Source organism: Charadrius vociferus, unplaced genomic scaffold (assembly GCF_000708025.1).
Source record: "Charadrius vociferus isolate BGI_N301 unplaced genomic scaffold, ASM70802v2 scaffold282, whole genome shotgun sequence".
NCBI classification, from domain to species: Eukaryota; Metazoa; Chordata; class Aves; order Charadriiformes; family Charadriidae; genus Charadrius; species Charadrius vociferus.
Window position 1 is genome coordinate 1,142,503 of NW_009647731.1, and position 24,462 is coordinate 1,166,964.

Consider the following 24,462-nt stretch of genomic DNA (forward strand, 5'->3'; position numbering starts at 1 on the left):
CGTGCTGACTTTGCTGCAGTTACACAGTGTAAACTAACACAACACTTGCTACCAATACTTATTTTCCTGCTTGTGTTTAGTTATTCTCGTGTAAAGCAAACAGAATTGCTAAAATGTTGTGTTGCATTATGGCCTATAGTACAATAGTATGAAGATTACAGAGTTACTGTTCTAAACACTTGTTCCTTCCAAAACCAGACCATACAGCGTGAAGGGAATCCCAGGGTCAAAACAACAGAATAACTTTTACCAGCCCCGTGTCTCACCTTTACATCTGTGAATATTGACACTAATCCATGTGTCACATTTAGCAGAACAGACAGAAAGCTTTGCGAGTTCTTATTCTGAGAGTCAAGCTTTTTCCTTCTGCGTGAACGATAGTTTGGATCAACAGTGGAATAGTACTGTAGTGTTTCTTCCTCAGATCCACTCTCATCATCTAATAGACAAAATGAAAAACAACTAACTCTCTAGCTAGTACACATATTATGCCAATAACTCATTATTTTTCCATCAGTAATGCAATTCAATTTCACGCTTATTTTACTTAAACAGTAATCTACGTCTTTTCTTCTTGGTTTAAGTAAATGCTTTCTTAGAAGTCTGCAAATTCTTTCCATTCTCAGTTTAATCACTTCAGCCAATTATGCTTTTGAATTGCTATAGTTCTAGATGATTTATTAAGTGTATTACCATAATTAACTGCAGATTTAAATTGACTAAAGCTGTCTTTACTGAAAGTGTTGATGAGCTGGCTGGCCACAGATAGTCCAACACCGTAAGAAAGGTTTTCAAATGTTTCTACAGGAGATGGAGCTGTGGGTTCCCACAACAATAAATCATTGCTGATCCTAGGAAGAAATACATTATCATTATACAAAACACATGACTATATTCCCACTTAATATAAGGTCAGTCAAGCAATATTTCCTTTGCAGACTTCATATAACAGATGCCAGATTTCACAAACAGGGAAGAGAAAAAAGATCAGGACCACAAGAAAGAATAATGTATTAATGAGTAAAAGAAATAAATAATCAAAGTAACTTTCTTCGGTAACTACGGTACGCACATATCAAAGTCTAACACTTGACAGTGACACAAAAGCCTCCATTTGTAGGTGTCTATTAGATCAGTAGGTTGGAGGGGGTGTAACATAATTCTATTTTGACCACATCAATTTTTAAGCAAAGTTGCAGGAAACGTTAGTTCTTTTGATTTCAGGTAAGTCTGTGTCTGTCGGGGTAAAGATATATGTGACATTCAGTACAGAAGTACACCAACAGAATATTCAATGAAAGATTCAGCTTTGCCACTTTGGAAGTGAAAAAATACTTTGTAAGTAAAGTAATGCCTATCAGAGGCTAAAACAGATCAGCATCTCTCTTTGTGTAGCTAATGCGTAGCGTAATACCTACCTTTTAGTTGATTTAATCTAATTGTTTTTCTTTGTTTTTCAGACAGAAAACTAACAGAAATAAATACTGAACACCTATCTGTAAGTTGTGTTCACTTTCTCTACATTTTTGTAAGCCTTTACGAGGCTTACAAAACTGGGTTGATAGAGGTTTTTGGGTTTTTTGCCTGCCTTGTGGACTATTCATTTTTAGATGGAGAACCACTGAAGAAAAAAGAAAGACTAAAACTGAATGCAACATTTTTTGAAGTACAAGGATCTATTTATAGAGAAGAATTCAGAAAGATTAGAGCGAAATGAAACATTGCGAACAGAAATTTGAACAAAGTATTCACTGAAAGCAAAAGACTAACTTTACCCTTTGTTCACAAAATCTGCCAAACGCTTTTTAGCGTCTGGGTGCTATGGCACCAATCAGACATATGACACAGTGGCGTCTCTTCTGTTAACTTGGAAGAATATTTATATAGTATTTTATGTTCTTAGAAAACTATACCACCAAATTCCTGCCATAGCTGCTCATTCAATTGCTTTTATCAACAATGAATACAGAACTACAAGTACAGGTCATGATAACCAAGCAAAACAATTATCATACTTGCCTATTGTAAAGTTTTTCATAAAAGCTTTTGTTTGGTAGCGTTAAGTGAATGTTTGGTAACATGAGTTCCAGTACATAATGAGAATTGCTAATTGTTTTATCCTGAAACTCAGTCATTTCAACAACATCTCCTGGCATCACCATCTGAAAGAGAAAAAAACCCAAACACCTCAAGTGAAAAAAAAACAAAACTGGAAGCCAGAAGATGCATATAAAGTAGTGAGAATATATTAATGTTGTTTACCATAAGCTCAGAGCAATAACAAAATTCTATAGTACCTCTTCATTTTCAAACATGACTCTACGGGAAGAAAAAGGAGAAGGCTCTGGTCTTCTAATATCACAGACATCCTTCAAAGAATGAGACCCTCCTTCTTCTTCCTCTTGGAAGTTATTATCACCTTCTTCTTCCTCAGCTGCTATCCTTTCCAGAATAGAGTGCACAGCCAAAGGGTTTATTTTCAATACAATCCTGACATTGGAGAAGTTACACAAATAAGGCATTAGAGATGCTTAGAATTTTTATATTGATGCTCAGTCATGTCCCCTAGCTCTACTAGCTAGCCATTAAATGCACATAGGCTAGATAGCTCTAAGACTAGGGATTTTTTTATTAGACAATAACATATTTTATTAGACAAAGTGATACCATTAAGAGAAACACCAAACTTATAGGCACAACGGGACATGGAAGAAGAACCATCAGGCGAAAAAGTTTGTGTCTGCTTTTTTCAAGTCCGTCAGGTGACCATTAGGTGACGTAAGAAAAACCTAGTGCTCTCCCAAAATAATACTTGTATCATTACACCATCAACAGCTATTAAAAAATGCTCTGCTACATGATGTAGTGTATTACATGTACACAGTGTTATAGAAAAATGTATTTGTACCATTATAAAAGAAAACAATGCTGAAAAAATGTCCATACAAACACGCTGTCAGAAAGCCACTAATTTTTGTGGCAAAACACATATGGGGCAAATTCTGCAGCAAATCTAAAATTGCCTCTTTAAACATCTTATTACATGCTACAGCTGTTAGGTCCTTCTGTTCAGTAACTCTGAAGTACTGTATTGCCTTACACGTGATATAAGCTGCAATAATTCAGTCACAATATAATTATCCTTATTGTCGTTACAGCTTTATACCAGCTCATTAATATTTTGAGACAAAATTTGACTGAGTTTTTTTTGTTGGTTGGTATACAGTCTTGAGTGTAAAATTAGGAGAACAGGTAAAGTGACCAAAAAAAAAACCAAAATGGGAGAAAATTTCAAGTCTCTAATCATTCACCTAATTTTCACTGAAATTCACTCAAGTCTACACAGAAACCATTATACATTAAAACTATCTTGCATTATTATAAATGGAGAAGTTTTTGGTTGGTTTGTTTTTTTTTTATAAAATCTTTGGTTTCTTTCAACAGCTACATGTTCTTTCTTTGCAAATTATCTTAAAAGCATTTGCCACACAGGCAGTCTGCATTAAAATTAGAAAAGTAACAGTGTTTTATAAAAATCCAAACAACCCTCATTAAAAAATAAAGCATCGTTTTACCGAGGCCAGTCAAAATTGTCTGATGATGATGTTATATCTCCATCTGTGCCACCAGACACTTGAAAAAATTTTATTGGTGCTTCTGCATTATCTTCTTCAAATGAACCTGAATAGAAAAAGATTTTTAAAACATTAACACAGGAATGACAACTGCTAACTTCAGGTTGCCCACTCCTCAGGCTGGAGTCCAACAGGCAAACATTTCAATGCTATTACTAAGGTACTCATGCAAATTTTGTCATCTTTTCCTCCAAAAATTAAATATCAATTTTTGGAAACAAAAATGATTTCACACTATCTTCTAAGTATCAGCAGTTTGAAAACTAGATACTTCTAATGCATAGATATCTGCATTTACATTTATAGCATCGATACACTATGTCACAGCCTTGAAAAGTACATGGAATGACACATCAGCAGAAGGTTGCAAATATAAACCAGTCTCATAGATGTATTAGTTTGAAAGATATTAGAGGCACAAAAGTATTAAAGTTTTCTCCCAGACAGTTATTTATGACTTCATTCACTTCATTTCTAGACTAGACTTCAGATTCCTAATTTGCATAGCTGTAGCATCCCCCTACAAACCTACAAAACTTGCCCTAACACCATGATAGAGATCCCAGCGATACCCTAAATTGAAATAAATTGCTATAACAATATAATGGAAAATAACAGAAACACTAGCTCAGATCTCAAAAACACAAATGCAAGCACTACACCTACATACATTAGTTTCTCTTCCTAGTAATATTATTTTGACCTGTGTTGCTATTTAGTACAGAACACTAAACTGCAGCAGAGGTACCCACTCCAAAATTCAGGAGGAAAGTCACTCCCTGTGTTAATCCATATGAGAGGACCTTTTCCTCAACTAGGTAGTACCTGGAAAAATAAAAAGACTATTTGAATATAATGTTAACATTCTTACCAGTTAGCTCTTTAAAGGTAAGTTCTAATTTAACTTGTTCTGGAGTTGACCCTCCTATAAACTCAGTTTTAAATTCCATATCTGTAAATTCAAGATGAAGAATCTCCTTCTGAAGTGATTTCTTAAACCATGGTCCTCTTTCCTGATCTGACCGTAGGTCAGGTATCGGGAAGCGAACAGAGAGGTTTAATGCTGGGGCATTAACTTGAACTGAAACTCTACAGTTTGCAGGAGTATGTGAATCATCCAGAAAAACTTCAGTAAATGCTTTATGCTAAAAAACAAAGTAAAGGAAAAAAAAGTAAATTAGAGAAAATAGCACTAAAAATTACTATGGAGAAGCTTCTGATAATATAATACCTAAAAATGAAAAGGATTAGTTTTTCATGTATCACACGAAACACACATAGTAGGACCAATTTTATTATTCTTAGGATAGTCTTCTATTATTGGTGCTGTTAAGATTCTACTTAGTAAGAAATCAAAGAAATTTGCAGAGGTTAGCAATCTTTCAAAAATGGCTATTTTTGTATTTTTTTCTCTTAAATTGAGAGTGTGAAAGTACCAAACAATACTCAACTGCAGTTAAGAAATATCATGTCTCTCAGATTTATTAAAAAAAAAAAAAAAAAAAAAAAGTGCTGTTGTTGAACAGCCAGGAACTACTATCATGCATATTTACCCCTTTCAGTAAGTCACGGCTTCCAGCTCCTGACACTAATGTGTCATCCAAAATCTCCCTGAGAGTAGCTTATTACTGACCATCATTGAAAAGACTCAAACCTTCAGGACATAACCATATAGAAATTACGGACGTCTTACAGTTTTTTTAAATGAGGATTCTCTTAAATAAATCTTGAAAACTAATTTTTCTGTAATCAATCAACGTAGCAATAACATTACATGAAGTATTTATTGCTGTGTAGAAAATCACTTAATTGCATTAATCCTTCCTCATGTATTTCAAGAAAAGCCTTCAAGTTTAATGTTATTGTGTTAAATATACTAACACTTAAATCCTACTGACAATCTGAACCAAGACAAACAAGCTCCAGCTTCCTCTGTTGGTCTTTTGGTACCACAAGTCAATCAGAATTAGCAATCTCTGACTTTGTACCATACTGCCTTCCTTCTGCAAAAAATCAGCAAGTTTATTAATCAATTTCACTTTTAACTTACCAGATTTATGTGCTTGTTATAAGAAGCATACATGTGAGATGCCATCATCTCCACTGTAGTTAGTTTCTGTGGTTGAAGTAAGGAATTTAATCTGTCTACAATACTAATATCCAGCTCACAAAACACTGGACTTAACTTTATTTGTAGCTCTGCTTTCTGTGGAACAGAACTGAGTCTCCCTTGACTACCCTGAAAAGAAAGAGAAAAAGCACTAAAATCCTTAAAAACAATATAGTGAAACAAATTATAATAACTGAGAGTTAAGGACCCTCTGTTTTACAAGAAAGATATCTTTCTGTTAAAATTAACAAAAGTAGCCAAAGGCTATTACACAGAAACTTGGTCTTTTTAATCTCCCACCTTACCTGAGGTCCTCTATTATCTGAATGCTTATAATGAAGCTGAAGGCATGGCATAGCACGAGAATCATTTCCTTCTTCAGAATGAAATGTCAGCAGCTTTAGAATAAAATAGAGTTAAATATCTTTAATAGATGAGGAGGAAAGAGTTGCCACAGGAAAAGATGTTTATGACATTTTACCTAGAACAGACAGTAGGTAACTCTACACTCGAGTCATCGAACAGAGCCCCAGCCCCACTGCTTACTCAATACACTTATTCAGCCACTTTATTGGATGTCTCTGACTATTAAAAGGGCTGGAAGAATAATCATCACCCAAAGAAACATTCACATTGCTCAATTCCATTGGTCAGGGTTTGGAAAACATTTACTCTAATACGAAGTGCATTAAGCATATTTAAAAGAGAAGTAAATTAGTGAAGCCTGGCTACTTAACGCTGTTCCTTTTCAGGTATGACAGCAGGCTGCTTCACTATTTGAGCTTGTAATTAAAATATACCTGCATCTTAAAACCATAAAATTAAAAAAAAAATAAAATTAAAGCTATAACCATTTTAAGACCTTGCATTCTCAGTTATAAAATTAATACTTCTTTTCTATGGAACTCTGTATTTTTAACATACCTCTGTATAGTGAGGCTGAATGGAATGAGAGTCAGTAGAAAAAAGGCATTCTAGGAACTCCATATCCCCAATGGATAAATCAGTACTAAAACTTCGAGAGGCAGTCCTTTGTCTTTGTTCATAAGACACTTTGATGCCAGTACCTATAAATCTGAATTATGAAGATTACAAATTATGAAAAGTAGCATAAAACAATAAAATTATGAAAAGTCAGGATTTAAATATGTAATAAAGGATCACTACAATCCTTTTAAAAATCATTAAACCCACCATAATCTCTTCACAAAAAATTCTAATCGGAACAGAATAACATAATTCTTTAGCAAGAAAGACAATGGAGCTCACTTATGTTACACGTTCAGCAATGGTCAGCGTAGAGAAATTTGTAAAGAACACTTTAGACATGTAACCTAAGGTGCAATTCACATAAAGCTAGGAATCTAACATACTTATATAGACAACGAAAAGTCAAATGCCTCAGGAAGTCTAAATCACATGCATAAGGTAAGAAAAGAGATATACACCCTTAAATATTTTACTTCATACACTGTACTGGAAAAGTAAAAACTGGGAAAAAAGACTGTTGACTAACTACAATTTTGCTCACACTTACTTTTTACCCCTACTGATATACTGTTTCACACTAAGGAAAACCTTCGAGCAGAAATCCCTATGTTGGAATAAAGATGGTCCTGTAAAATACAGCTACTTTTAAAGAAATAATTTACTTAATGATTCTTGACTCTCTAGATTTCTGTGGCAGAAACTGTCTCTAGTTTAATTTATCTATTGTCGAAAAAAGCTAAGCTGATTTTAATGATTATGCACTTTTCTTTTTTTATTAAAAAAAGAAAGTCTTTGACAACAAATGTCAAAATTCAAGGCTACTTTGAAATTAACAAAGAAGTCTAATGCAATTCAAATATTAAGTGACACAATTCCTACAGAAATAAACTTAATTTATTCAAATTTACTTAAAAGATATTTTTGTTAATTATATTTATTAATAAGCAAAGTTATACCTAAGGTGATCATGAGAACAAGCTTCTGCAAATACTTCTCGGAAGGACAGAAAATCTTCTGTTGAAAACTTAACTGGCTCAATCTTTTCTATTCGGGTAAAGAAATCCCGAGCCATTGGTGTCAATGGGTTAAGGTTCAGTGAACTTTCAGGTGGGGGTAAAGGGTCAATATGAAGTACAGACACTGAGAAAGTTCCAACTGCCAGTCTAAAAAGAAGCTCAGGTCTGGATTCATCCACAGAAACAGATCTGGATGGAATAGCTGAAATACAAAATTAAGTTCACGTAATTTTTCAGCAATAATACATTTATAAAATTATCTTACTTTTGATTTTCATTTCTTTTTACAAAGTTGCCGCATAACAATTCATTTCCAGAATTATCTAGGGAGCAGAATGCAAAACAACATTTTTACTTACATGTCCTTCTTAAGGAAGTCTGGTGAACCATATTGGCTGTAAGAGAAGAACCTCTTGGAGGTTGTAGTTCTTGTTTGTTACGATCAAGAAAATCACCCCAAGTTGGCTGAAGCTAAAACAAAAACATATATGCTCTTAAATTTGACAAATGGATGCTAGACATTAGATCAGACATAAATAATAAGGTAAAGAAACAAAGAGAAAATACATGCACAAACAATCAACAGCATGCCATTTCATGGCATATTAGTGCTCAACTAAACAACGTAGATAAGCTTTACTTTGGGCTGCGCTTTCTAATTCTACCATCATCTACACCCACATATTTTTATAGTTCAAGTTGCTCTCTCCGTGAGTGTATATTCTCCTCTTTCTCTGTAAAAAGCACAACTGTTCTCCACAGCTTTCATTAAGTGAAACATTATGCACATAACAGATTTGGGAAAGACGGTGATATCAACAGCATAATTTTTATGTTGCTTGAGGAATAATGTAATACATTTTTTTAAATTTTTATTGTCATTGCCTGTGTAGACCATACAAAAAGAAAACACAAATGGCAAATACGCAGTTATTAAAAAGAAAATAAGTCATGAAGTGTCCTATATAAGCGTCAAGGCATTTGAAAACAAATACATTCCATTTTCTGTCTTGGCAGCCAAACAGATGAGCTTCCCAGTACAATTTCCATAGCAGAAAATGGAATATTATCAGCTCTAAACGTTTTCAAACATCCTAGAATTTTGCAATAGTTCTTGATATTGTAAAGAATATTTACGCAACAGTTTCAGACAAAAGTGTTAATTTCAAAAAGGTTTTAAATGTAGTTAATACTATACCACTGTAGTGCTCAGTGGAGATCCTGCTGGTGTAGTTGTATATGTACTGGTTAAAGACAAGTCTAAATCCATAGTTGGAGGGTCTCCAAGAGGTGGAAGGGAGGAAAGGCTGTGAGACATGTCCATTTCAGCCATTGAGAAGAAAACTTCTTCTTCTGATAGGAACCATAGACAGTAAAGTGTTATCTTCTAATGAAAAAAATAACTTTACTTTTAACAGAAATGTACTTGTAAGTTCAGAAATCTAACTGCTAAACAGAATAACTGGTTAAATATATTATTTACAGAAGGTCCAAGTTCTCTTGACACTGAGATTAGTAGTATCTATGGACAGAGATTATTAAAAAAAAGAGAAAAAAAAAATACTACAACAGTTAAGGATTCCATCTTCATATTAAAGTTGACATAATTTCTATAAATTCATACACTCTCCTTTTGACAAATCAAAGTTCACAATCTCACATTAAAATAACCAGCAAAAACTTATTCAAATAAAAATATAAATATCAGGGCAATGCAACTATTATTCTATATTTAATTTCCTTAACGACACATTTGAAAAGATGTTATACTGCATGCGTATTTACTGTGTTGCACAGTAACATACAGATTACTGCATAGTTTTAATGAAATACGGAATCAAGTCTAAGTCCGATACCTAAACTAGGTATCAATTTTTTATTCAACAGTACAATTAATAGCATACAATTATTCTATGTCAAAGTTCTTTTGATACTTAAGTGAGTAAGTTTAAAAGATGAACAGTCAGTTTATATAATGTTAAAAACAGGTTATTTGCTATGCTACATCATCGTTTATACTTGCCACGACTAGAAGGCGTTCTGGCACTCTCTGTCTCATAGAAGCTTTGTTCAGATGACGCTCCTGCAGATAAAGACTCTTTTCTTAAATAACGTTTCAACTCCATCTGAATCCGATACTCATCTTCCTGTTGCATTGGCCGGTTCTTCCTATCTTTATTTGACAATTCTATCCTGCTTAGGCTCTCTGAATTAAAAAAAAAAAAAAAAAAAGGACAGAAAGCACACTGTAATTTCCTTACAAGTTTCCAAAAGAAAATTCAAAAACAAATCTTAAAATTAAACAATTTTTGTTGTTATATATATATGCACACATATCTTTTGTAAATCAGATGTGTATATACACGCATTTTGTTGTTTTGGAAGATTTACTTGTACAAAATAGATTACTTCCTCCCTAGTATTCATTAATTTCAAATCTGAAGAAAATATTTTAAGGTCATATACAATATCAGCATATATTTCTCTTCTCATTCAGCTTTAGGGACTAAGGACACAATTTCTTAAGTGTTTTACTATTATGGAATTATTATAATCTCAGGTTTGAAGATGCCACATATGGGAAACTATATGCACTGCTTTACCAGTTATCCGAAAAAATTGCTGATGACACCAAACTGGGAGGAGTAGCTGACCCACCAGAAGGCTGCGCTGCCATACAGCATGACCTGGACAGGCTGGAGAGCTGGGCAGAGGAACCCAATGACTCAACAAGGGCAAGTCCTGCACCTACGGAGGAATAACCCCACGCACTGGCACAGATTAGGGGATGACCTGCTGGAAAGCAGCTCTGCAGAGAGGGACCTGGGAGTCCTGGTGGACAACAAGTTGACCATGAGCAAGTAATGTGCCCTTATGGCCAAGAAGGCCAACGGTATCCTGTGGTACATTAAAAACAGCGTGGCCAGCAGGTTGAGGGAAGTCATCCTTCCCCTCAACTCTGCCCTGGTGAGGCCACATCTGCAGTACCATGTCCCGTTCTGGTCTCACTAGTTCAAGAAGTTACTGGAGAGAGTCCAGTCCATTCCCAGGGAATGGAGCACCTCTCTTACGAGGAAAGGCTGAGAGACCTGGGGCTGTTTAGTCAGAAGAAGAGAAGACTAAGAGGGGATCTCATCAATGCTTATCAATACCTAAGGGGCAGATGCCAAAAGGGTGGAGCCAGACTCTTTTCAGCGGTGCCCAGAGACAGGACAAGGGGCAACAGGCACAAACTGGAACACAAGAAATTCCATCTCAACATGAGGAAAAACTTCTTTACTTTGAGGGTGCCAGAGCACGGGAACAGACTGCCCAGAGAGGTTGTGGACTCTCCTGCTCTGGAGATACTCAAAACCCGCCTGGATACGTGCTTGTGCACCCTGCTGTAGGTGACCCTGCTTTGGCAGGGGGGTTGGACTAGATGATTTCCAAAGGTCCCTTCCAACCCCTACCATTCTGTGATTCTGTGAAGTCCAGTACAACAAATATATCAGTAACATTAGACAAACATTAAGCATGTACCCAGGACATGACAAATCTTTTTCAAAAGATTAACTATCTATTCTAAGTGTTGTTACATGAAGTAGATGGTGGGAGGGAACAAACCAAAACACCCTCATCCTGCTACTGCAGTAGTCTAAACACTACTGCTCATTACTTAGCAAATATGGACAAACAAACTCAATTACTGTCTCTATGTTTTCTGTGCCTGTCACTAAAGCACAGGTCAGAGAAGGAACCAGATTGCTAAGTCCCTCTCGTGAAACAGAAGCTATGAGAACCACAAGTATTCTGGCCTTCTGATTTTTTCCACCTACAATTTCCCCACCTCTGTCCTATGACATGGTCACTTGTCAAGCTCTATTTGTTACCTAGATTTTCATTACCAGCATGTATGATTTGCAACCGAAGTCAATAAATTGATCACAGTCCTACTCAGAGCAGCTACAAAACATTTTGCTAAGATCAGATAGAAATTAATAATAATATACCACCACAATTTTTTTTTCCCCACTGAGGAAACTTGTTTATCTTGCAAATTTTATTTTTTGTCCACTATAATACATATTTAACATTTACAGAATGTTCACTTGCCTGGTCCAGCAATAGCTGCTACCATGTCCAATAAAAGATGCACCTGCCTTGGTGACAGAAACAGATGTACAGAGTCTATTTGTCCATCTACATCCAACTAAGAATAAAAAGAAAGAAAAGAAATTTAAAGAACACTGAAGGAATTTTTCTTTAAAAGTCTTGCATCAACTACTTTGATAATAGATTTTGATGCTGTAAGGGATACAGACATTCCAGCAGTAATTCATCTTCTACATAACAACAGCTAGAAATGTAATTGTGTATTGCTTCCAGTCTGTAGCTTGGCAGGATAAACGCAGGTGTGTCACTGACAATTTATTAGCTTAAAATAAATACACAACCACTTAACAGGAAAAAAAAAGATCAAGAATACCATTAACTTGCTTATTGTTTTGCTTCTGTAATAACTCCAGATCTAATCAACAATATAAAGTTAGTATTATGTACTAATTATAAAATACTTCAGTCAGCACCTTCTGAAGTAGACCCTAAAAACTGTAAAGGTTCTCTTCAGGACTTCTCTTTAGTATACAGATGAATAAATTCACATACTTTCTTCATAAAGAGTGGGATGTTTATTGAAGTCTAATTGGTTTGATATAGTATACAAAAAAACCAAGTCACTTATCTTTTGAGAGCAGCTCAAGCTAAATTTATCTTAAGGGCTTGTATAAATTTATTTTTCGATTTTAGGATCCTGTACTCCCAGACATTGCTCCGTTCATGATTATTACTCATTGTATTGATGTAAGTGGCACGGTGTTGGCAGCAGGGTATGAGCTAAGAGGTCAGGGTCTGCCCCATGCTGGGCAGAGCTAGTTCCAGCCAGCCCTGTAATGGACCCACCTCAGGACACAGCTGAGCCCATCAGCAAAGCTGCCGGTGCCTCTGTGAAAACATATTTAAGAAAGGGCAAAATGCTGTGCAGGCAGCAAGGTAAAAACAGCAAGCGAAACAATCCTGTGAACACCAAGGTCATGGAAGAAGGAGGTGAGAAGGTATTCCAGGTGCCAGAGCAGATACTCTCACTCTGCAGCAGGTGGATGTGCCCTGAAGGAGGCCCACACAGCAGCAGGTTCTCCTGTCAGGAACTGCGGTTCGTGGAGGACCCATGTGGGAGCAGGTTTGTCCTGCTGGACTCTAGCCCATGGAGAAGACCCACACTGAAGCAGTTTGTGAAGGACTGCAGCCCAAAGAATCTACACTGCAGTAGGGGAAAAGCACAAGGAGTAAGGAGCAGCAGAGAGGACCTGTTATGAACTGGATGTGACCCCTCAATTTTCCACCCCCCTGCACTTCTCAGGGTGGTGAGAAGATAGAGGAGTTGGGAATGAAGAAAAGTTGAGCCTGGGAAGAAAAATAGGAGAGGGGAAGGTGTTTTAGTTTGCTTCTCATCATCCAACTTCATTCTAATTGGCAATAAATTCAATTAATTTTCCTTAAGTTGAGTCTGTTGTAGCTATGACTGTAACTGCTAAGTGGTCTCCCGGTCTTTATCTCAATCCATGAGTGTTTTCATCACATTCTCTCCCTCTGTCCTGTTGAGGAGTGTGAGCAAGAGCAGTGGGATGGGTGTATGACAGCCAGCTAAGGTCAACCCACCACACTCGCGGCAGGGGGGTGAGGAACAGGCATGCAGTGGAATGCATTTATATGAAAATGTACTTTTGCTCATAAAGACCTTAAGGCAATATTTACCTAAGCCGGGAAAATAAATTATCAATCAGTTTTGTATACCGTTTCCTATTATTTTTTCCATCCTTTGGGAAGAGTTGAAACAAAATGAAATTATTAAAATGTGTCACGCTTGACATGAACTTACACAGTATATTTTGTAGTTCACATGCTTGAAACATGTATTCTAATCAAAGGTGTTTTAACACAGTTCAGTTCCGAGAGTAAAAAAAAGTTAACCTTGACTAAGCAATATACCATATCTACGTTCCTTCCAATCTGCATGAACTCTACCTGATAAACCAAAAATCAGGTCCTTCTTTAATTTTGTCCACTAATATTACATCCATTCACTAGTTCAGACGTTGCTGTTTTTTAATACACCAACAGTGTTTTGCTTGTACTCAAGCCCAACTTCCAGAGACCATTGCTCTGCACTCTATTACATTGATCTTCTCCTATAAAATAAAACTTACTCTCAACTATGCCCTTGACATTTTTCTTCTGGCTACCTTAAAATACATCTAAATATAAAAGTGGAAAATTTTTGATCTTTAGCTGGACATCGGGTAATTTAAAGGTGTTAACTGCATTAAGTATTCATACTTTTGAAATAGACGGCATTTTTCTATTTCACACCGAACAAAATACGTTATTTCACTTTTCAAGGACTTCCATTAATTGAATGAACAAGAAAAGTTATAAAGATCAACTAGAAATTGCTGGACATACTAAACTTTTCTACTGTAGTAGAAACTTTCTGCTTTCTGTAAAAGATAGGGCTCTATATAAGACAAGTCAGTAGCCAATTTTAAAACTGGAGACAAGAATATATTTACACAACTTTATTTTTATACTTCCTTTTTTTTTTAAAAAAAAAAGGGGGCTTTATTTTCAACTGCTTTGCTTCCTGTATCTTTATGTAAAAGTCAAATAAAATACTATTTTAACTAGTAGCATTTAAATATGACATTATTATTTACTATAAATTTTAATACAAAAATTCAGAAGTAGGAATGTTCATGTTAGTTTTATAATGCTGCAATGCTGCAACCTAATTAAGCATTTCAGGTTTACTTGTAATTGTTGAAGTAAATTATACCCTTTTAAAACCAAAGTGATTTTAATCAACCAGTTAAACATTCCACACATACATAGGCAAAGTGCCACAAGTGCCAGTCATGGTGCCACAAGAAAAAAGAATAAATGAATAGCAGCAGGAGTTTCGTGAAAACAAAACAACTTTCTCAGGAGTTACTCCAATACATAAATTCAGTCTAACATACAGGAGGAATTCTCCACTGTAAAGACGTCTTATTAAACATATATATCGGTTTTGAATGCAGAGAATCTAAAATAAAAGTAAGGGGATTCTGTCCCCTTGAGAATGTCACCATTTTTTGTATGCAGCAGAAAAACTAAAACCCTACGTAACTATTGATTTTGTTAAAGACCAGGAAAGCACGACTAACCTTAGCTCCAGGAAGTACTTCATTTTGCTTTAATGTTAGGCTCAACTCCATTCTACCAATCAGCTTACTGATCTGCACAGGGTCAGAAGGAGTAATTTCTGGCAAGTTTCTTGTTAGTTGCGGATGTGGCTCATAAATGATTTTTGGATTCCAGCTAGGTGAAAGCTTTGGTTCAGTTGCCTTAAAATGTTACAGAGAAAGGAATAAGAGCGTATCCCACTTCTTACCCAAAAAAACCCACCCAAGCATTTTAAATAAGCTTAACACACAAATGATCATTTTACACAAATATAAATTTGACAATGGCATTAAAAACCCACATTGATAACTGTTAAACAAACAAGGAACATAACATGTTGAACATTAGGCCTTTGCAAAAAAGTGGAGAAAGTTTCCACAGAATAGTGAACTGTAGAGGATTTCTATACATTAAAGTTGCAACCAGATTCCAGTACAATACATCCTAAATTTTACTTAGTCCTAAAGTCTCTGTTTCCTTCCCCCTCCTCAAAATCAACAGGAAGTTATTATGAAACTTATCAAACAGAGTTAAGTAAAAGCTCAACTCCTACATCCTTCAGAATGAAACTAATATATGAGTGTAACAATATATTCTATCCTTTGTCGATTTATATTCTTATATAATGTGTTTCATTTTACCAGCTGTGTAGCTGAACACACTGGGGAGGACTTTGCTGATGCAGGAAACTCATCCCAGAAGAAAGAGACACCTGAGAGCTGCAGTAACTTGTGAGCAAAAGCTGTGGGCTGATGCACATTAATTCCAGAGCACTCATCTGCAGTTTCATCACAGTACATAGTTCTGGGAGACAAAAGCAAGGAAATAAAGATGGTAGGTGCACGCAAATTGTTACCTTTATTGTGCCATTTAGCCTCTAAGTTTGTACAGTTTCTCTCTCTTCACACTATTTACAATGCCACTGACTGTCTTGAAAGGTGAAACCACCACTCTCTGGGAATAGCTGGAAATCTTAAATTTTCTATAGGACACCACAGGACAATTGTGACAAGCTTCCAGTGTGAGCATATCCTAGTATATTATCCTTGTACTTAAGTCTAATCTGACCACAACGTGAAGGAGTCTGCCCAACACTTCTATACGTACGTTTCCGTTAGGACACACACAAGTCTTGCTTCAGAATGTGAATTTTCTTACTCTGCCACCTAATACTTTTCTGTTATCTAAAAGTACTACTTGCAAGTAACATTCTGTGTCAAAATTTAAGTTGAAAATTGAGAGAATAGACTCCAATGCTGCAGAATTCCTGTGAAGTTAAATTTCTTAAATTGTAATACTCAGACAGCATAAATAGTAAACTCTTAAAAAGGTGCAAGTCTACACATAGCAGAATTTACAGTGGAAAAATACACCTACCTTTCTACAAATAAATTGTATCAAACATCAAAATAACATGCTATTTCACAGTTTGCTTCAACATAGTTTTTAAGTACAGAAAAGGATATTTGTTCTAGGAATGGACTTCCATAAGAATAGTAATTACAGTTTTACTGACATCTCTCCTGAATTGAAAATAACTACCTGAAGTTGATAACCATTTAAAACCAAATGTATTTCATCAGCATTTCTCAGAAATAATCAGTTTTACTTGGTAATGATTTAATACTTTGCAAGAAAGTATGATTACACTATTCCATAGGTAAAAAAAAAAATACTTTAAGGACATGTACAGCATGCAAGCTCAAAGTAATTAAAGAATACATGTAGGCTTTTCTGAAAGTTCACAGAGGACCTAAAATCTTCCAGTTTAATTTTTTTCAGGACTGTAGTTTTCTTCCCGAAAATATTTAAAGTGTCTTCAATATAGAAAAGGAACTGTTAGTATCTTAAAACCCTTTTGAGTAAAGAGATGGCCTGATCTACCAATAACATCCATTGAATGTTGAACATTCGAGAAATGGTATTCATGAATTGTGGAAGTGGTCATTAACTTATCTTTGGAAAACACAGAACTCTTCTAATTTGATGGTTAAATATCTTCAGTTTAAACATGTTAAGTGGCAGTCGAGTGGGGAAAATGCTCACTGGCATTATAAAAGAAGTGCTCAAGAGCTAGTGTCTAACTGTATGCTAAGAATGTGTGTGCATGGGCAAAACATATTGCACAGGAAATGGCAAAAAGTGCCTTTGGAAATACAGATTTTTAACAAAATCTCTTTACCTTTCAATTCTGATTTCAAGTGCAGTTCCACTTTTAGAGTTTTCCGGCACATGTTCTATTCGCAAAACAGTATCTAAAAAGGTAACTTTCACTCTTCTTAGAACTTAAATGAGAAAACAAAGAGATACAACGCAAGCATTTAAGTCAAGTTACTCAACAATTACTTTTACAACCAATTTAAGACCGTCTTTCATTTTGTTTAAAGTTCTCAAAATTTACTTCAGTGGAAATAATCATTTGAGTTTAATAATGTAACAAGACATCAAGTGACGATATAAACTCCTATTAAATGCCTAATATGTACATCCAGACCATACAATGGACCTTTAACACACGGATATTTGAGCACCTGACAACTTAAACCAAGTTGTTCTGTGGCTCAGTGTGGATGATCCTCAAAGAAAATACCTGCTTCGTTGTGCACCATATGTCTGAACTCCTAAACATTGCTAGAGCACCATGCTACTTTGGTTGAATACTTCTATTTCTAGATCTGATTCTAAACATTTCCCTTAGCTCACACATTTCAGCACTAAGTTCTCTACTGCATAATGTGGTCATAAGCCCTTAGTTTCTTCCACTGAAAACAAAAAAAAAAAAAAAAAAATCACCAGCCACAAAACCCAGAGTTTCTAAAGTAACTTCTAACAACACGGTGTGATTATTGAGATAGATATGTAATAACAGGTCAGCTTGGTGAGAAACAGCTGAAAAACTATTCTCTGTTTCTCCCTCAACAGCATCACCACTAACAATCTGAATTTGTGCAATGAACTAAATCTGCACCTCCAAAACTAAGGCATCTCACCAATCACTCAAGCACAGATTTACCTGTATTTGTTCTGGTGTAAACAAACACCAATTTGCCCTGAAAGTAGGGTTCATTCTGTCCACTGTGGGAAGTACACACATATTTTAGTACATAAATGGGCTTTTTTTTTTTCCCCCCTTTGAAAACAAGATCATTTGTTCTGTCTTCCTGTTTAAATTTTACAGGTAGTGCTAACAAGCAAAAATTTGTGAGACAAGTTATGGCAAACAAGATGCCGTTTTGTAAAACTGAGACACAACATAAACTGATTTAATCTCAGATGTTCATTCAGATATCAATAATTACTTCATACCTGTTTCAATAGTTTCTGCAAATTTCTCAAGTCCTTCAAAAGGCTGGGACCCTTCTCCTTGCTCATCTGTCAATTTTTGGCTAAGACACTCTTTTGCAAGCTGCATACTACTGGTCATAAAACTTGACCAATACATAGGCTCAGACCCAGATGCTGTGGAGTAAAAGAAGTCTTAATAAATTTGACTGAGAACATTTTGAAACAATAAAGACAAAACAAAATAACACATTTGGCACATCCAGAAAAGAGTTTCAATCGCTTAGTAACAAGCTATACCTAAAACCAAATTAAGTTACAATCTTTCTTTATACACTTTACTACTTTAATATTACTTCAACCTATTTAGATTGCATTGGTAAAACTCTGGTATTTGAAAACTCCATATATACAAGACAAAAACCAGGATTTAGTGTAACCAATCTTCAGCACTGGTTGAAGTGAATAATTTTAGTACTTTCCTTATATTATATTATACTATATTATATTATATGATACAACAGTAGTATGATTTTACAGGCATAATCAGCAAGATGAAACCAAGTAAATAAGAAACAACTTTTTTTTTTAAAGAATTATTTTAGGGTTTCTTATTCCATTTGAAAGATATGGGGGAAAGATGGGGAAAGGCTAAATAAGGTTGAAGATGTGTCTTAGCATATTAGAACACATTTTAAATGTCTAACACAGACCTGACATAAGTAGAACATAATAAAATCTGAGAGCATATCATGTATTAAGCTGAAGAAGTTTTTTAATTGACAGTGCATTCCTATCAGCTAGTGCCAAGCCCATTGCACGCAAATACTACAAAACTAGATTAGAAAAGTTAATCAATTTCAACTATAACACTCTAGTATAGGAAAACAAAAGTAAACCTAGCACAAATATAAACATGTTAAACAGGCAAAACATTCCAGTTTAGCATTTAGGTCTGGAAACATCCATGTGCCTATAAGTGTGACAAAACCAGCATCATGGGGTTTTTTGTACCGTATTATAAAATTCTGTGCATCAAAAAGAGCCAAATGGATGCAAGTGAATAAATAAAGCTGCCTCCTAATACTACCATTCTTTCAAAACAATAATCTTAAATTAGGAAGTAAGATAGCTCAAAATTTAGTACCAGTTAAACAAATAAAAATGAAATGCAGAGTATACATAAGCAAGTTACTTAAGGTAACTTGCAAAAGGTGGAAAATAGGGCTTATGCCTTTTTTTTCTTCTTTATGATGTATTTAAAGAAATATTTTCTTCCATCTTCTCTATGCTATAAAAAGGAAAACAAATTTAAATCTTTCAGGCATTTATTCAGAATTTTCCACGCACTAAGAATGCACCAAGCATCTCACACATTCTATAACAACACATCTTAACAGAATTCATGGAGGTTTGATAGTTAGCGAAAATTTATCACCAGGGCAGTCTAAACTAGATCAGCTAGATTCATATGGATAGACAAGCTAGAAGAGCTCAGACAATCCTCTCAGCATTATAATCAGAGGTGGTAAGTATTTAGAGTACTTAACATTTATTATTTCAGACTGCGACAGCAATTAAAATGTATTAGTCGTTCTCCAAATACACGAGGAGATGCATTCTTTACCCTAAAGTTGCGGAAGAAAGCCAGAACCTCAGTGTAACCCCCCTCATAATCTTACACTATTGTGTTACCCTTCTACTACCTAATAGCCAGCTACTCTAGTATAGGACAACAGAAGTAAACCTAGCACAAATATAAACATGTTAAACAGGCAAAACATTCCAGTTTAGCATTCAGGAGTGCTGACTAACAGCACTCGGCATAAAACACCCAAAACCCCTATCTAACAAACTCCCTTCCACACAGTGTTACTTTCATTTCAGTACGTCTGAAACAATTTGGAAGAGATACAACAGTAGAAACATTATAAACGTTTTAAGCTATTTCACAGAACAACCACCAATTGAGAAACACTTGACAACCAACTGAAAAACACCAGACAGTTGCTTTTTTTATTATATTCTCTATCATTAATGTATGCAAATTAAATGGCACTTTAAATAAGTCTAAGAACTGACTAAACCAAGTGTAGCCTTTTGCCTCTGCAAAACTGTAAAGAATCTCCTTTTTGAAAATTAAAAAATAAGCCTACCAAGCCTTGGTCTTGGCCTGAAGACCATCTCCAATCCTTTTATTTCTAATGCACAGTTATCCTGTAGCAACGACCCCCATGGAACTGATAAAGAAATTGACTGGATAAATCCATCTGTAACTTCCAGAGGTGCGTCTGCAGACTCCAGGATCTCATTAAGACACTAGAAGAATAGAATAAAATAAAAATAATAATAATAATTTAAAAAAAAATAATCACATCCATAATTTCGCATGTAACAAATAAAACAAATTGAGGCTATCAGAAAATTAATTATACTCAGAAAGACAATGAACTGGTCACTTTCAAGTATTTTAATTCCATCAATTTGTTTCACAAAATTCTTTTGCTTTCAGCCTAATATAGATTTCTCTGTGGTAGCTGTATTTTTGCACTATACTAAAAAAAATCTGCTATCTTACTGTTATAAATACTACAGTACTGACACACATTAATCTATTCTTTCTCTGGCAATACTTGAAGATAGCTGAAAACACGACAGTAAATATGCCAAAAGTACCTGGTTTCTGTGGCAAGAGTATTTCGCTAGCATGTAATTTCAATGTCATTTTACATTTCTCTGTGACAGTGGAAAAACAGAACCAAATAATCACCTCTTGCTGTAAAACATACTTGCCATGTCTAAATCATATTTTAATCTGTTCAATGTTCAGCACTACTTTAAAAATAGAAGCTCAGTGGACAGACTAATATTCTACAGAAACTATTTACTTAATTCAGTCCTTCATAGTGACATTATAAACAAAACAACAATTAATTTGCCCTCAGTGTCATACAGAGTAAGCGAAATTGATGAGACAAATGAAATTTCATGTCTGAAGTAACTTAGGATTTTTAAGTTTTCAACAATCCTCAGAAAAGACTCACTTGCTGCACTATGTAGCTTTCATTACATCCATACAGAGGAAACATATTCTTCACATTTAAGTTTAAAAAAAAAAAAAAGCCCTGGTTGAAAAATTTAGTGAAAACTGAAATTATTGAACAAGAACTATCTAGGCTGGTTTAGTAAAATAAAAAAAAAACATCTAAATCACATCCCATATTCAGTGAGTGCAACTTTCTAATATAAACAAGACCCTAAAGACTGCGGTTGTAATATTAGGTCATTATTTTCAACTGGCAAAAAAAAAAAGTGTGGTTTTGACCTTTCTGTGTTGAACAGGGCCTCTGATTTTACCTGAGAAAAAAAGCATAAATTCAACATCAAAAGTTCTTTAAAAAATAGTGATTTAAAATTTGCTTTCTATTTTAATTATATTTAAAATGTTACTCTAATTATACAGAATACTTTACAAATAAAAATGAACAAAAAATATTTCAGAAAATTATACTTTTCATTCTTATGTCTCCAGGTGCAATTTTCCCATATTGTCAACTTGTTGTTTTACTTATTCTCTTCGTAACTTTGCTTTTAGAATTTTGTTTGCTTGCTTTTCTAGTTTCAGTTCCAAAGTCCACTCAAGCAGCAGAAAAAGACACCAACTTTAATGAAACAGAACCTGAAACAGTTCTATCAGGAAATGACTTAAGAATAAAAAGTCAGCTAAGCTTCAGTGACATTAAAACTTATTTTGGACTAAATATAAGAATTATAGATGTGGTAACAGCATAAGATAAGGAAAAAATAAGTTTTTGGCATGAAAACTGTATTTGAAAATATCACAGATTCATTTAAAGTACTTGAACCTTTACAAAATAATTTGCTATAGCAGGAAGTAAGCTAGTTATGATATTTTGGATAAATCTGACTCGGATGTCTTATTTTGCTACCAATGTACATGGCAATAAAAAAAAATCAGTATATTTCAGTACATTCATTATTTTGAAATAGAATTTTACTATCTAAAAGCAAAAAAAAATAATCAAGTATTCTTATACCTAAATTACTTCATAAACAAGCAAGTTGTTCCTAGACAGCAGCAATTAGAGCATTCCAAGTGAAATTTTAAAACTGAAGCACAGTCTTCATATCAGGACTTGTTCCCGTGTTATTGCCTGAAAGCCTCCAGCTGGAAATCACAGTAATACTAACAGCGGAAGTACTACTCAATGTATATCAAAATTCAACCACAAACATCATGGGTTACATTTTGGTTTTTCTAAACAGCCCAGATCCCAAGAGGCAAAGGGGTTACACTAATAGCCCTAGGTTTTCCTATGTATCTCTACAATCTATAAACACTTAAGTGTGTTGGCTAAAACATCTACAATGTTCAGATGAACAGCAGTATCCACAAAAATGTATAAGATAATATGTAAAACTACAGCCGTCCCGGTGATTCATAGAGAACAAGCTTGCGATGACTAGGGGGAGGGAAGCTGTAGTACTTCCGCGACATCTGTTTTTGCAATCTGTCATACATGAGAAAGTCACGTGCAGAGAACCTCAAACATGTCATTGTTTACAGCCAAAAAGAAAAATGCTGATCTACAAATGGGGAAAGATAAGCTAAGCATTACCGTATATACATTTAATCACTGTGTATATATAATTAACTGTTCATTTAGTCCTGGTCCGTAACTGCTGCTGTTTCAAAGTATTTACTTTTTAAATAATATCACTTTGACTAGCGAAGAGTGCTGTGATACCCACTAGAGGGCATAATAATTCAATTAAAGCGAGACAGCTTCGCTGCCTGCCACAGAAAACAAGCTGCAGACACAGCCAGAAAAGAAAACAAACAAGCAAACAACAAAAACCACACACAATAAAACACTGCTAATATTGAACATTTCTGCAAACGTCTGTCTCCTGCCACTTCCAAACATATTTTCATACAAACAACTGGAAAAGCTTTATTTGAAAACAACACGTATTCACAAGTATTTTAAAAATGTGCCCAGCGTGGCCTAATACCAGAACATAGCACAGTAAAAACGTGTTTTGAAAGTACTTTGTAAAGCAATAAGCCTGTGTACCTCGTTCATCACCTGTGCTACCCTGGAAGTCAGTGACTGACCCACAGCAGTGCTTAAGGCTCCTCATGACAGTCACTTGACCAGCGGGTAGAATTCAGTAACATTGGTAATTAACCCAAGAAACTCTACGAAATATTACAAACACAGACACAGACCTTTGGATGACTACAGTAGACTGGAAGTATGAGTACGTGTGTGCGTATAGACATACATGTGTATATATATATATATAAAAACATACATGCCAAGACTGAAAAAAGCTTCAGTTGGTTCAAAACACGACAGCCCACCTGCTAAGCAAACTCAAGCTAAAAAGAGCTTTCTGTTTGTCAACAAGTACTTTCACCACTGCAAGACTAGGGGGCAATTTTTAGCAATCTACATGGACTAGTCTCAGCGTAACACTGTCAATAAGAACCAAGATGCCTCCAAGACAAAGCCCAAGCATAGACAGAACAGGGATCACTTTTTATGTTTTTATCATCTCTAGCAGTAGGCAGTAAATGTGCTCCTCAGTAACTACAGCAGCAATTTCTAGTAGTTTGGGCTACACTAGCTCCTTCTCCCTGAAATATCAGCAGCTATTGCCTTCTTTTAGTTGTTTTTATTTTCTCCTTTCTCATAATTAAAAACAACAAAACCAATGTGTGGCTAGAAAAACATATGCGTAATAAATGCCCAGGGTTTTGGGGTTTTTTGTTGTTTTTTTTTTCAAAGCACCAGCACACCAGAGAAGAGTTCCACGGATGAAATGCTAATTACGGCTGTAAGTTTTTACATAAAGGAGGCTGGGTCCTGAAAACAAAGTGGGTGGCAGCCGGGGGCAGGGAATCAGCTGGTCCCTCAGACGCAGCGGGAGCCGAGGGGGCGAAGCGCCGGCATCTCTTACCCACTTATCCAGAGGGACCTGCGTCAGGGAGCCGGTGCCCTGATAGAGATCCAGGCTGAGCTGCTCCAGGCTGAGCTTCTCCTGCAAGAAGTGGCCCAGGTACCTCTGCAGCAGGTACCTGCAGGCCCTCTTCTTGATGGACTCCGAGAAAGGCCACGGCATGGCGGCTGCGCGCCGGGGG

At 35.4% G+C, this 24,462-nt stretch overlaps 2 protein-coding genes across 2 annotated transcripts in view; one reads left to right on the plus strand and one right to left on the minus strand.

The window, feature by feature from the left end:
- ATG2B (autophagy related 2B) overlaps window positions 1-24,443 on the minus strand; it is a 46,653-nt gene extending 22,210 nt beyond the window's left edge. Inside the window, exons 1-20 of the mRNA XM_009881527.1 lie at window positions 24,282-24,443; window positions 20,450-20,612; window positions 18,318-18,470; window positions 17,194-17,296; window positions 15,653-15,815; window positions 14,993-15,172; window positions 11,843-11,943; window positions 9,775-9,953; window positions 8,950-9,104; window positions 8,111-8,222; window positions 7,692-7,953; window positions 6,670-6,820; window positions 6,051-6,143; window positions 5,686-5,874; window positions 4,507-4,780; window positions 3,576-3,681; window positions 2,298-2,490; window positions 2,020-2,162; window positions 694-851; window positions 251-439 (exon numbers count right to left, since the gene is read on the minus strand). Coding sequence (XP_009879829.1) covers window positions 251-439; window positions 694-851; window positions 2,020-2,162; window positions 2,298-2,490; window positions 3,576-3,681; window positions 4,507-4,780; window positions 5,686-5,874; window positions 6,051-6,143; window positions 6,670-6,820; window positions 7,692-7,953; window positions 8,111-8,222; window positions 8,950-9,104; window positions 9,775-9,953; window positions 11,843-11,943; window positions 14,993-15,172; window positions 15,653-15,815; window positions 17,194-17,296; window positions 18,318-18,470; window positions 20,450-20,612; window positions 24,282-24,443 — 3,229 coding nt within the window. The remainder of the gene's footprint in view (window positions 1-250; window positions 440-693; window positions 852-2,019; window positions 2,163-2,297; window positions 2,491-3,575; window positions 3,682-4,506; window positions 4,781-5,685; window positions 5,875-6,050; window positions 6,144-6,669; window positions 6,821-7,691; window positions 7,954-8,110; window positions 8,223-8,949; window positions 9,105-9,774; window positions 9,954-11,842; window positions 11,944-14,992; window positions 15,173-15,652; window positions 15,816-17,193; window positions 17,297-18,317; window positions 18,471-20,449; window positions 20,613-24,281) is intronic.
- The window catches only part of GSKIP (GSK3B interacting protein), a 3,439-nt gene continuing 3,246 nt past the window's right edge, over window positions 24,270-24,462 (plus strand). Inside the window, exon 1 of the mRNA XM_009881526.1 lies at window positions 24,270-24,444. The gene's annotated coding sequence lies outside the window, so the exon portion shown is untranslated. The remainder of the gene's footprint in view (window positions 24,445-24,462) is intronic.